This window comes from Capra hircus (genome assembly GCF_001704415.2).
Source record: "Capra hircus breed San Clemente chromosome X unlocalized genomic scaffold, ASM170441v1, whole genome shotgun sequence".
In the NCBI taxonomy this organism is placed as follows: Eukaryota; Metazoa; Chordata; class Mammalia; order Artiodactyla; family Bovidae; genus Capra; species Capra hircus.
This window is the reverse complement of record NW_017189516.1, coordinates 55431093-55446228: the sequence shown is the minus strand read 5'-3', so window position 1 is coordinate 55446228 and position 15136 is coordinate 55431093. Positions and strand designations below refer to the sequence as shown.

The 15136-nt window shown below is 36.7% G+C and overlaps 1 protein-coding gene across 1 annotated transcript in view; it reads right to left on the bottom strand.

The window, feature by feature from the left end:
• The window catches only part of FANCB (Fanconi anemia complementation group B), a 13825-nt gene extending 536 nt beyond the window's left edge, over positions 1–13289 (bottom strand). The window contains exons 1-5 of the mRNA XM_018043713.1: positions 13273–13289; positions 12096–13047; positions 7692–7844; positions 6844–6936; positions 1578–1706 (exon numbers count right to left, since the gene is read on the bottom strand). Of these exons, the coding sequence (XP_017899202.1) occupies positions 1578–1706; positions 6844–6936; positions 7692–7844; positions 12096–13047; positions 13273–13289 (1344 nt within the window). The remainder of the gene's footprint in view (positions 1–1577; positions 1707–6843; positions 6937–7691; positions 7845–12095; positions 13048–13272) is intronic.
• Between the last annotated feature and the right edge of the window lie 1847 nt (positions 13290–15136).

The window sequence follows — 15136 nt, the reverse complement described above, 5'->3', positions numbered from 1 at the left end:
TTGCTTTAAGATAGCAATGTGAAGGGCTCAAAACAGTGGCCTTCCAGACAGTGATTTCAATGCATTACTTTCTAACCTTTCTTCCCCTTTTCTAATATCAGCCAAAATCACGGGCTCAAGTAAAAGAAAGGGGAAATGGGGAGAACCGAACAATGGCTTTCAACAGGACTTGCATGAGGGGCTCCCAGGAGGCTGAGAATACGTAACACAGAAATGCAACATGATGTGCTTTCTGTTTCTTACATTAATGGGAATCATTTTGGGCAAAAATCCTCATGCTGCCTAAGACTGAAATACAGACCAGAAGGCAAAGACCATATAAGAATGGTAAATCTTAGAGCGAAGTCAGAGTAAGATGTTAAAGTCACCTGAGGAAAGGAAAAAATGCAACTTCAAGTGTGTTTATGTCCAGCTTGTCTTGATTTATCTGTAATTCAACTATACTATTTTTCTCTGTATGAAACAAATATGTATAAACACTATTTTTTATGAAGTCAAAGCAGTTTTTGCTAATATTCTACACTACCACACTGGCATAAGTAACTGCAAGGTACCTGAAGAGGTTCTTATGATGGTCAACCACAAGGAAAATGAAAATAAAATTATAAAAAGCAAATAGGAGGACTGAAAAGGCATAGCAATTTAGGGACATTAACTAGAGGAATAAATACTCTTAGAAATGAATCACACAACAGACTAAAAGAACAATCATTATATTAAAGATGAAATTATGTCACCATTAACACAAAATGAAATAATAATTAATATATTCTGTTGAATAAGTCAGAAAACATATACAGTTGTTCCTTGAACAAAAAGGGTTTGAACTGTGCAGGTCCACTTACTTACATGTGAGGACTTCCCTGGTGGCTCAGATGGTAAAGAATCTGCCTGCAAAGCGGAAGACCCAGGTTCAATCCCTGGATCGGGAAGATCCCTTGGAGGAGGGAATGGCAACCCACTCCAGGATTCTTGTCTGGAGAATCCCATGGACAGAAGAATCTGGTGGGCTAAAGTCCATGGGGTCGCAAAGAGTCGGACGTGACTGAGTGACTATACTTTTCACTTTCACTTATATGTGAATTTTTTTTCAATAGTAAATACTACAGCACTACATACTCCCTGGGTGGTTGAATCTGCAGATGGGGAACCAAGGATACAGAGGGTCCACAGTAATACGACTTGCAAATTTTCAACTGCACATAGGGCTGGAGCTCCTGACCCATGTTGTTCAAGGACTAACTGTAATTCACTTAAGAGTAATTTCTATTCAAACTATACAAATAAACAGTTTAATAGTTATATCTTTAAAAAAAAAACAAACTTGTTCCTCAAGGTGGCTGACAACTGAGATTTTAATATCATATAGAATAATTTGCAAACTGGTTAAAATATTGGTTTTTTAACCAGTTTTCAATGTCATAAAAGCCCACCATTACATAATCTCTGCCATCGTGCTTCTTGATTCATTGAACAGCACTTTCTAATACATTCCAATACTCCAATTTAAATAACTCCTAAATAGCTTTTAGATCTTCAATTCATAAAACGATAAAATGGTCACATTTTAACTTTACCTCCTCTGCACTTAATGTACTATCATCTCTTCTTCGAAACAAGTTCATTAAAGCCTTGTAAGATTTTGATATAATTTTTTCCTTAAGCAAGAGATGCTGCTGTAATTTCCAAATAGAAATGAAACCAACCTATAAAGCATAAAGAAAAACCATTGTCAGAGATATAATTTCAAATAAAACCAAATATACTAATAATTAAGTAGGTATCTTCTCCAAATTTGCTTATTAATTCATTTTCCTATAGCTAGCAATGAATACTCAGAGCAAAACTATTTTATTAAAAAATGAAATCCCTAATTACAAAGGAAAATAATACAGCAAATAAATGCAATAGCTTACATATCAAACTGAGACAATGTCAGCGTATTCACATGTTTCACAACTGAGAAGTATTGATATGAATATGAATAAATTTAATCAATATGCATAAAAAATAAGGACTACCCCAACAAGAAAACTTTTTCTTGTTGAAATAATTTCTGCAAGAATAAGATGTCTCATTATGAATAGAAATGCTTACTTTTGATTTAATATTGCTTGAAATAATCTGTTTATATGACCTTTACAGCAAAATTTTAAAGGTAATATATAACAGATCCCAAACTGTCACATGTTTATTTTTGTGCAAATAAACTCGATGCTGGGGTTAACTCTTAACTACCAGGGAGATAAAATGGCTCTCAATGGGCAAAGAGCAACCTGTTCCTGTTATTATACCAGATAAATAGATATCAACAGTAAGGATAAAACATTCATGAAATATTTTTTACTTCTGAAAATTTAAAGAGTTGCGCCATTGAACTTTCAGAAGCTGTTTCATTGCAGATGGTGATCTGAGACTGTTCAAGTATTAATCTGGCTTTTAATATATGTTTTTCTGGATTAAAAAAAAAAACAAGATACATCCTATATTTGCCTTTCTTTTAAATTACATTTTAAGACAGATTTTTTTTCCTTTTATCAATGAATAGAAGTTGGAGAATGCAGACTGAACCCTATCTTACCCCATTGCACAAAATATATCAAGTGTCTAGCTAATATTTTAAAACTTCCTATGTTGACCTAGTTCTGAGGGTTCCACATCACTCACACTCCATCACTCACTGGTTGAGTAATTCATGACTGAGGGGACATGAGATGTACCTGTCCAAGGTGGAAAACCAAGTTTGAAAATGCTGGAGGGGTAGGGGGTGGAAGAGGGACACATGGGCAGGTTGACAATGAGGACCCCCTCAGAAATTTTCCGTGTTCTCACTTCCTGACTCTTGTCAACATGATCCCAATTCTCTAAGAATAAATCGTGACTCATTAGACTACTGAAATGTTCTATGGTGTTAGTTTTGTTATAAAAGTATGAAATAAGCCCATGACAATGTACTGAAACAACATACAAAGAGATCTCACTTTCCCTTCCTAGACCCTCAATCCCACTGGTAAAGACAAAAGATTGTTTAGCTTTCCAGAACTTTCCCATGTGTATGTTAAGGTGTGTTTTCATTCTTCTCCCCTAAAACAAATAAAACCCACCCCAAACCAAATACAGGAGCACACTGTACTGTGTGACACTGAATCTTGCTTTCCTGTTCTTATTGTGACCACTCTCATACATGCAGAAAAGTGCACAAGATAAAAAAAAAAAATTCACAGACTAAGGATGAAGTAGAAACCACTGGAACCACACTCAGGTCAAAAAAGCAGCACTTTCAGAGCAACCCATGGGCCTTCCCCAATCGAGAACCTCTCTCCACTGGAGGTAACACTACTCTCCCCTTTCAAGATAACTTCTTCATCATTTTACCATCATCATATCAACTCCTAAGAATATGTTTAATTCGTGTGTGTCTTTTGCTTCTGAACTTTTGTAGGTGGAGTCATTCTGTATGCGCTCACTTTTCAACTCATCCATTTCTCACTAGTAGCTGTAGCTCGTGCCTGTAGCATCCCATCAGCTCACTACCCCAGCTGCCCTCTCCCCCTCCCGCTGGTGGACATCTGGGCCCAGTTGTGGAGCATTACCACCAACACTGTGAACCTTCTTGGACACATGTACAAGTGTCTCCAAGGTCTTGCCTTATCCCCTTCAATGAGTGGCTGGAAAATAAACTATAGAGGGGAAAAGACAGTGGGCTGACCTCCAGTTCCAGCTCCACAAACCACCTCACATTTCTGGCTCTCCATCAGCTTCCCTGTATGCAAAATGGTGAAGAGGGTAGATCTCTTCATCTCTAAAAGGTCTTCCAGAGCTTAGAAATGTTTTTAGCCACAATAAGAGCCAGTGGTAACATGCGGATACTTGTTTACAGAAATGGTATTTGGTTATTTTCTGTGAATAATTAATTAGGATGCCTTGTTTCTTCATGTGCTCACTCGTCCACTCACGTGGGTGGCTCATTTTCTTTAAAAAATTATTTGTGAGATTCAGAAGATGCCAAGGATAAATGTATGTTCCTGCAGAGGACTTTATGTTGGTTTTGCTGGGTGACTGGGGTACTACTGCTTTAGTTTAAATACAGAATGCTCCCAGGGCAATCGTGTTCTACTTGTCTCTCTGGGTCTCAGCCTTTAGAGTTTGGTCTGCTAATCTATTCTTATATTAATATTTTTAGCTTTTGAAGCTTAAAAAATATATATTTCAACTACCATTTTAAGTTGTTTTTTATTATCAGAGTTGATTCAAAATTTTAAGTGACATATTGTCAGAAGTGGAATTTCTAAAAGCCATGCTTTCATAAATTAAGTTATTTGGCATCACTTAAAGATTGTATAAAAAGGTACCTTATCCTTTTTGACAGCTACATAGTATTCCATGATTCAGTTAAATCATAATTTATTTACCATACTCCTAATGATGGCTATTTAGATTTTGACTGAATTGTGTTTATAAATACTACTTAAATATTCCTGTAAAATCAGTTTTACATGTGTAAGTACAACCTTAGAACAGATTTCTAGAAGTGAAATTGCAACAATAAAAAGACATGCAATTCACATTTTAATAGCTATAACAAACTTCCTTTAAAGAGACTGGGCCACTTTATATGCTCAACAATACTGTTTTAGAATGCATTTTATATTAAGTAAATTAATCCTCTGTCAAATTTTATAATTTCCTTTTATAAAATTTGGTTTTTTTATTTTACTTTGTTTGGAGCACAAAAGTTTTTAAGGTAATCCACCTTTTCCTTTACGGTTCTTTGTCCACTATGATGCTTTATTTATCTATCATTCACATTTACATCTAATATGTGTTCACTAAGTATTTAGTGAATTCACTTTAATATTAAAATACTTGCAAAAAAAAAACTTTTTAAGGGCCTGCAAAGTATAAATATTTATTATCTGGCCCTTCACCAAAAAACTTTGCCAGGGATACAGAAAAACATAAAGGACAACACAAGGAAACAGTCAGACAAATCCAAAAGGAGGGACAACTGGCTTGGCCTCAGCAGTGTCATTTTTTCAAAAGGTGCGGAGGGCTTATTCTAGAGAAAAAGACCAATGAGACATATAATAATCAAGTGCAAACACTGACTGGATCCTGAAAAAAGCAGCCATATGAAACATTTTTGTGGCAGTTGAAGCCCTCTGAATATGGACTGAATAGTAAATAAAACTAAGAGATTATATTAACTTTCTAAGTGAACAACGGTATTGGGGTCACACAGGAGAATGTCCTTATTTTAGGAGATTCCTGCTAAAACACATAAGAGTGAAATACTGAATATTTGCAACTTTCAAATACATGTACACACACACAAGCAGAAACAGATAAGGCAAATATGATTTTTATAAAGTAACAATAGGGGAATCTACATGCGGACTAGAGATGATCACTGTATTATTCTATGAAATTTCTGTATATTTGAAAATTTTTATGAATGAAAAAAGGCAGGTTATGTGAGAACAGGCATCTTATAATCACATTTCCATGTAAACTTGTATATATTCATCAAAAACATCAATAAGAATATGCAAGTCAGAGTTTTAACACTGGTTATATCACAGTAGTAGAATTAAAGATAATTGTTAGTCTCTTTTTAATATTTCTTGGCATTAAAGTTTGAGTATTTTACAGGGAATATGCAGTACCTTTGTACACTTGGGAAAATATCAAAATCTTTTTTAGAGAGCTTTGTATGGAAAACTTGAAGGTAAACTATTCATGTTTGGAACATGTCATCATTCATCATATTTACTGCTCTTTTAAAGGAGTAATGGTATACCGACCCTAAAATTACAAAATACGTGATTTTCAAAAGACAGATATTTATGTTTTATAAGTCTTATCAAATTTACACAATCTTATTACAAAAAACTATCATTTTAGACGATATATTTATAAGTAATGTCTTAATAGCTTTTACAGAGGGACCGAAAAAGGAAATAGATCCTTTGAAATACAAGTTTCCCCCACTAACCAAAAGCAGAGCATGCCTATGAAACCTTTTGTACGCCATGAGGAAATCGTGTAAAGCAAAGAAGCAATTACCTTAGGACATATCTTGGTAAGGGATGCACCAAATAATGGAGAAGGCATTGGCACCCCACTCCAGTACTCTTGCCTGGAAAATCCTATGGATGGAGGAGCCTGGTGGGCTGCAGTCCATGGGGTCGCTAAGAGTCAGACACGACTGAGCGACTTCACTTTCACTTTTCACTTTCATGCATTGGAGAAGGAAATAGCACCCCACTCCAGTGTTCTTGCCTGGAGAATCCCAGGGACGGGGGAGCCTGGTGGGCTGCCGTCTATGGGGTCGCACAGAGCCAGACATGACTGAAGTGACTTAGCAGCAGCAGCAGCAGCACCAAATAAATCGAGATAGAGCCCAGGTGCTCACAGACCCAGGTGAAAGCCGTGGCGGCTGGTTGCTGAGAGGCTGAGATAAGGTCCAGAAAAGGAGCTTGGCAGGACTACTCTTGCTGCTTGGGATGTGTGCTGCAATGGCCTGTTGCAAAGCAAATGCTGAACACTATTTTTCGCTTTCCCCTTTTTTCATAAAAGCAAAACTCCTCTTCAGATTTCTTTTGGCTAGCAAAAACAGTTTTTGCTAATGGAGGTCTTTCTTAAAAGCCAAGTGGCGTAAACCAAAATGGCAGTAAGCAAAGTAGCATAAAGCAAACTTCTGAAAAGCAGGAGATAACCTGTACCATTTCTTTTTCCCCCAATCACTGCATTGCTTATACTTTAAGGACCTTTCGTTCAATGTTCTTTCCTTCATTTAGAACAGCACAAATCCAAAAAAGGCAAAACGAAACAGACACTAACTTTCAATCTTCTTTCCAGAGGTAGGACCACCAAATAACAATTCTCATGTTTGTCGTCAAATAGGTCATCTTCATTGCAATCCAACGTTTCACTCTAGTAAACAAAACCGCACATTAAAACTGAAATTTTGAAATAAACTGAAAATTCCTAAGATTAACAAAATACAATTAAAGTTTATCCAAAAAAGCAGTGTGCCACAATATACACCATTTTCTCCTAACTAGGAAAAAAATGAATACCACTATCACCACCCATGGAACATTTGTATACTGCCTCAAAAAGTATCAGCTTACTAGGTTTTTATAAAATGTCCTAACTAGAGAGAATTAGAATTATTGTCATTTTACTAATAAAAAAACTGAGCCTGAGATATTTAAGATAGGTCTGAAACTTTGGGGGTATTATTTCTCTTACGTTCAAGATCTTAACACATTGTGAACTGTTACTTCTTTTAATAAAGCACTTTCACTTGATTTTATTCCTTAATAAATCTAATATCACCATGCTTTATTGGCATAAAATGTGCTCTTCAGAAGCAATGATGAAATTAATTTACAGTATTGTCATGAGCAAATACCAGATATACTGTATTTCAAATTTACACCAAAAACAGTAATGGTATACTGTTTGTATAACATTTGGTATACAACTGCATGACATTTGTTGAAAGGAGAGTCAATATACTATTTAAAAGATTCAATGTATGTATTTTTAAGTATGCAATCAAAATATTTAAAAGGTGGGTCAAAAGTATGAAACAAATATTTAAAGGTAAGTCAAAAGCTTTAAAGTACTCACATTTTCTAAAACGTTCTTAAAGTAATGTATAAAAAGTAAACAGAACCTACCAAACAGTTTAAGGTGTCATGGCCTATTATTTCAAAGGAACTCCAGCAATCTGAATTCAAGGAGTCCTTAAAAAGTAGCAGTACTTGTTCCGTTCCAGTTCCAAAGAAGTCATCTATCAGTACTGAACTAATCTTCTGCCACTTGGCAGCGACCTGAAAGAGAGTGGTAAAGAAGGAACAAAGAAAGGACACATGAATACATAGAAAGTGAGCTAAATCCTTTTGTGCACGTAGATCCACTTTGTCATCTTCGATCTTACAAGTCAGTCATGAAAATGGTAGTGCAAACACTAAGAACCAAACTAAAATAAAGATATTGGGAGATCAGAAGACATAAGGAGTCATAAATTTGTAGATAGCAAGATACTTATATTTATACTTATACTTATATTTAATATTTTATCAACGCCCAATTTGTCTGATTCCTGTATAAAATTTTTATTATAATTTATAAATGTTAACACTTCTCATGACTAACTTTAGTGAAGATTCGTTCTCTAACTGGTTAATTTAAGGATAACCCTCACTCCATAAGCCTTAGTGGATATGTATTTATGATCAAACCAATTACACAAGGAATTCAGTTACGTTAGGTAACTAGAAGGTACTAGCAAACACTTTTAAGAGCTCTCAAAGCAGAGTAAGAGTCCATATGAAATTATAATTAATTAATATATGCTGAATTCTGGTAGGAGAGAACAGAGTGATTATGTGGGGCACAGAAGGGAAGAGATCCTAACAGTGGGGCACCTAGAATCATCACAGCCTATTGGAATGATTTGTTAAATTTATACCAGAATGTGAAATTCCAAGTTTAAAATAGAAGACAACTTCTTAAAGATCCAAAAGCTGAAGGCTTCCAGATTGATCCCCTGGAAAACTAACAGAGGGATCAGAAATTTCTTCTCCCTCAGGCAGAAAAGCTGAAAACCCCATGCAGAACCCCAGAAGAATGGATACATCATCTTCCAGGTAGAGGGAAGCTTGCATTCAAGGAAGAATACATAAGACTCTTCAAGCTACATAATCAAATATCGATCTTTCCCCTATAAGGCTAATTCCAAAGCAGTGATGTTTCACTCAAAACAGTGAGTTTTCACTCATGCAGGGAGAAAGCTTATTTGTAAACCCATAGCCTCCCTTTCTTCCACCACTCCACCACGAGTAGCATGCATTATAATGAACCATGCCAAGAGACACTAGTAATAAGAATGTGTTCAGCACACAAACACCACAGAGCTATGCACGCATGCATGTACACACACCTGCAATCTCTAGCTCTAGAAGAGGGCTGTCCAAAACAAATATAGATGAGCTACAAACGCAAGGCACATACATGACTTTCAATTTTCCAGTAGCCAATAAAAGAAAATTCTCTAGTAGCAGTAAAAAGGTGATTTTACTTTTAAAAGGCATTTTAGTCAGCTAAAATATTATCACTTCAATTCAACAGAATCAAGAAAAATTATTAATATTTTACTCCCACTTTCTACTAAGCCCTTGAAATCTGCTATGTATTTGACATGGACAGCACATCCTAAACCTGACCAGCCACACTGCAAATGCTGAATCACCACCTGGAGCCAGTGACTACTGACCATATTGGACATCACGCCTCTAAACATACTGGCCTCTTTCTACCTGACAACACACCACTATCTGTTGCACACATACTTGACAATGATCTCAATTTTGAAATGCCTGCTACAAGGATACTTGCCCCAACTTGCAGAGATAATTTCTACTCAAAAGAAAAAGCCTAGGAGAAAAGCTAATCATGTTTTTATCCACACTCAGCTCTCTCTTTCAAGCCCTACCACTGGATTAAGGACTAGGGCCTTCATGAAGCATTGATCTCAGAACACAGTAACCTTGATTTTCATTATTTATTCTAATTTATGCTTATTTGTAGTTCACCTATCTTTGTAAGTTGCCTTAATTCCTGTTTGTAATAAAGTAGTAAAAGGATGGATGGATGAAATCCACAGCCAACCCAAAGGAAGACTACATCTGATGTTTTCTCCCATTTGGGGGCAAAACCATCAAAGGCACCATTTCATTACTCAATAATGTATTCATTTTACTATTTAAAACCTCTTGATACCACAAACAGGAAATTCCTTTCGCTAGGCAATGAGAAAAATATTTTTCCCCTTAATAGTATGTTCCATTCAATTACAAAACCTCCTGTATTTACTTTATTTCTCTTAACTGCTAAACAAAGCGTAATTGCTCAAATGCAATTACTTCCCTTAACTCAGGTTTTCTGACATGATTATTCCACCTTTTATCTGTAGATTCTTAACCTTTATTCTTGTTGCTAAAGTAATCAAGTATTTTACCATAAGCTACATTGTTTGCTTTTTAAGTAGGTGTGTATAAATAAACACCATGACAGGGACAGGAGCTGTGAAACTCCCAGAGTGGCAAGGTATCAGAGACAATCTAGAAGCGCTTAACTTGTAGGTATCAGGATGTAGCTCCTGAGCATTCAGTACTGGGCACTTGAGAACAGCTTAGAAGTACGGAATCCCTGAAAAGGTAGCATAGCGATTGTCAGTAGAGACGGAGGTAAATAACCTGGTGGTCTAGTGTAGAAAAAGAACCCTAGGATACGATTTCAAAGCAGAGAGCCCACAGCTACAGGCCCATGTACAAACAGTGATACAGTCTTCTGCCTTGGGTAATGTGTCGGTGGCAGAGTTCTATGGTGTCCGAGCAGGGGACCCATTTCAAGTAAGAGAGGACTATTCCACTGAATGAATGAGACAGGAAGTTACTACTCCTTAGCCAGGTGAAGAGGGAACCTTAGGTAAGCACCATTGCTGATGATAGCCCTAGCCTTCATCCAACAAGATAGTAGCTGCCACTTTCTGGGCTTGTCTTGAGCACCAGGTGCTGTCCAGGTCACTTTACAACATCATTTAATTGAATTCTCTCTCTGAGGCAAGATGATCACAAATTTATACAGAAAGAAAACGAGTTCACAAAAAGTAAATACATCCCTTAAGGTAACACGAGTATGGTGTTCATCTGGGATTGAAACCCAAGGTTAACAGTGTTCTTCCCACTACTCTAACCCCAATAAGGAGTATAGGCTTTACTATTAACAGATGCTTTTCCCCACACCACTTCTTCAAACAGAAAATGCTACCTTCCCACAAAACCTTGAAAGAAAAGTGTGATGAGCTTTTAAAGATTGCTCTCAAGATAAAAACAGGACAGTTTTCAAATTATTTTCCTTTTGAGAATTTAAGTCCTCTATGTGTTGCAGAGGTTGAACATAATTCCTACTAGCATCAAGGTAATCTAGTCTACAAGGAAAAGTCTCATAAAACATAATTTCAACCTATTTCCACACACACACAAACACACGTATACACATTCAAATTTAAAAAAAAAAAGCCTTTCAAGCTTTCTGAAGCATTTATCAATATTTCATATCAAGGCAATAATACAATGAGAGAAATTTTAACTGAGCTTCTAATAAAATGGACAGGGCACACCAAGGAAGGCAGTATCTGCTGCTTTTTGTTTTCCAAAGTAGCACAAGAACTTAAAAAGCTGTATAATGTACTAAAAACTGCTTTGGAAGATCTCAGATTATTAACACTTCAGCACACATAACTGAATGTGCTGATAAACATCTTATGCCGGGAGGATGCAATGTTAACAAAACATCAGGGTCAGAGAGATATTATTGGAGACACATAATTCCAATCCTCCAATTTCCTTTTCATTTTCTACACCTTTCTACTTGTTATTGAACGTTCAATACCAGTGAGTATTTTAAAGCAATTTCAAACCTTACATTAAAAGACATGACTATATATAGATAAAATGTGAATGCTTTTTCAGGGGACAACTCTTGAGTTTCAAAATGTAATGTAATGCAATTCTCTAAGCAACAATTTCTAGAAAAATTAACACGTTGCTTTTCTCTGGAGAACCATCATTTGTCTCTAAAGAGATAATGACAGGTTTCAAGGAACTCCTCTAGATTTCAAGTTTAAAATGACAACTACCAACTTCTTCAGAGTTCAACAACTGATTTGAGTTTTCCAGAAAGGCTTATGGTCTTATTCTAAGTAAAAACACAAATCCAATTATTATCACATTAATGAAAATTAGAAACAGTTATGGTAAAAGACAAATAGATAGATAATAATTGTAGTTATGTATTCATGTATTTCCAAAAACTCAAGGGTTTTATGATTCAAAATGGCAAAGCAAAACATTCAGATAATCATTTTAACAAAAAGGAATGCTGTAACATACATTATTTCCTTCAGTGCAGAACTAAAAATCAATTTGGATAATAAGACTCTAGGATGAATCCTATGAAGCGTAGGGATGCTTAGTAGGTCTAAGATGATGGCAACTGAATGATTATAAGTACCATACCTGAAAGCTCTTTTCCCAAACAGCACAAGCATCATTGGACTTAAAGGATATGATGAAAAGGAGGTCTTCTCCACCTGAATCCACAAGTTGAACTGCACAAGGATCTCCAAATGGAAGCTGGCACACACTTGTAGGAGTCCCATTTAGGAATGAAATCAGCTGATTTCTTTGAGTAAGGGCAATCAGAGACATTCTTAACTGGCCATTGACAATCTCAGTTGAACAGACATGTACAAATGTTATCATGCTGGTATAAGCAGGAGGGATAATATATGTATCACTTATTATTTCTGCCCTTTCAAGAGAGTATGCACAGAAGTGGGTATTCCAAGTTGCATAATCTGATTTTGAAGGCTTTGGAGTGCATCCTTCTGCAGATAAATAACATCTCTTTGGTCCTAACAAAACCATACCTAGATTTTCAATCTCCCCTGCCCACTCAACAGAGGAAAAGTTCATAGACACAGTGACAACTTTGCCAGTTTGAGAAGAGACATAAAAGAATGTCTGACCATGTCTCCATAAAACTAAAGGGCCATTAAGGACCCTTATACTGTCCTTCATCTCATAGCCTAGTCTAAAACTCAAACACTTTTCAAATTTATTGGTACCATGAAGAAACAGTAGAAAATATTTGAAAATGTTCTTTTCTTTAATGCACTGTATCATAACATAAGGCAGATTGATTCCAGTTCTGAAATCTGAAACACAGTTGCAACACATAATTTTTAAATGAGAGTATTCTTCTTTTATGCTAAAGAATCCAGTGGATTTCTGAACAAATCCCCCTGGTCCTCTGCCAAATACCATTCTTCTGACATGTAACACAGGAGTTTTTTTAGGCCCTTCATCTACAAAATTTCCTTCAGACAAACGAAAAATAAGGACTTCTCCATTATAACAGCAGAGCCTTTCTTGTTCATTAGATGACATTGCTTGTTTGCTAGTGAATCTACAGTATCAAGTCCAATTTGCGTTGGTCCGGTTTTCGAAAGTAAGTCAATTCCAGTTGATGCTTTTAAACCTAAAAATGAAATGAGGGAAACTGCCACTGAGTAGGCAGAGCTGAAAAGAAAACACATGTTTTTGTTAGAGAACTATTACACAGGTAACTATAAACATTATCAACATTTTTCAGCTTTTTATGCTATCTTACCAATGTCACACTTATCAAAACCTGAATCTCAATAACATGATTTGCAGCAACATGGATGGACCCAGAGACTGTCACACTAAGTGAAGTCGGACAGAAAAGAAGAAATATCATATGACATCCCTTATATGTGGAATCTAAAAAGAAATTATACAAATGAACTTATTTATGAAATAGAAACAAACTCACAGACTTAAGAAAATGAACCTATGGCTGCAGGGCAGGGAAAGGATGGGGAGAAGGGATAGCTAGGGGATTTGGGATAGATATGTAGACACTGCTGTATTTAAAATGGATAACTAGCAGAAACGACTGTATAGCACAGGGAACTCTGTTGAGTGTTATGTGGCAGCCTGGATGGGAGGGGGGCTTAGGGGGGAATGGATACATGTATCCCCTTCACAGATCACTGCCTTGTTGTGGCAACGGGGCTTACATAATTCAGTGAAGCTATGAGCCATGTCGTGCAGGGCCACCCAAGACCGACAGGTCAGAGCGGAGAGTTTTGAGAGTTCTGGCAAACATGATCCACTGGAGGAGGGAATAGCAAACCACCCTAGTATAGTTATCATGAGAACACCATGAACTGTATAAAAGGCAAAAAGATATGATACTGAAAGATGAGTCTCCCAGGTTGGAAGGTGTCCAATATGCTACTCGAGAAGAGCGGAGAACGACTATTAACAGCCCCAGAAAGAACGAACTGGATACATGTGTATGCGGGGCTGAGTCCCTCAGTTGTCCAGCTGAAATCACACAGCATTGTTAATTGACTATGTGCTCAGCTCAGTCGCTTCAGTCGTGTCTGACTCTTTGCAACCATATGAACTGTAGCCCGCCAGGCTCCTCTGTCCATGGGATTCTCCAAGCAGGAATACTGGAGTGGGTTGCCATGCCCTCCTCCAGGGGACCTTCCTGGCCCAGAGATCAAACCCGTGTCTCTTGCATTACAGGGGAATGCTTTACCCGCTGAGCCACTGGGGAAGCCCAGTGTGTCCTGCAATTCATATTCATTCTTGCATACTCCAATACAAAATAAAAAGTTTAAAAAAATCTGTATCCCAAATGTCATTTCTGTAGAGCCCTTAAAAAACACAGTTTGCAAAGAAGGCAAATAAGCACATCACAGAAGATCAGTGAATTTGTTAACAGCATCTATTAAAAGGTACAAGTGCTCCATTACAAAGAACTGCAAACTTTCCGGCTCAGAGAATTTCTTAAGGGTTCTACCTCTGTCTCTCAAACATACAGTCCTAACCTGGTTTCTCCTTCTACGTCTTAGCCCCTCTATAATGACATCTCAGTCAGTCAAGATTGCTCCCATAGCCCAGGCACTTGGGTTTCTGCCTCCCTGAGAAAGGAGCTTCTACAGACTTGATAGCCAAAATGAAAGCCCAGAGAGGTGGGGGATGGGGGCGGGGGGAGTGGTGGAGACCAGGAAATGCTGTAACATGACTTAAAAAAAAAATCTTCATAGGAGTAACAGAAATAAAATTTAAATCTTATTTTGCAAAAGCAATGCAGTTTTACATCCTAAGGAAGTCACTATTCTTATTCAAAGTAGAAAAAAACAGAGGATTAGATATTGTAATGAACACAAGAATTAAAAAATAGCCAGAAATTGTTCATGCTTATTGTATGCCAGGTACAATACATGCATAATTTAATACTCACAAATATTCTTTTAAAGTAAGTATTCTTAATACCCCATCTTTTAATTTATTCATTTTAATTGGATGATAATTTTAATATTGTGATGATTCCTGCCATACATCAACATGAATTGGCCACAGAGATCAGCCCTGGGATTTCTTTGGAAGGAATGATGCTAAAGCTGAAACTCCACATCATCTTTTATTGGGTATTAGCACAGTCCAACATTTATTCC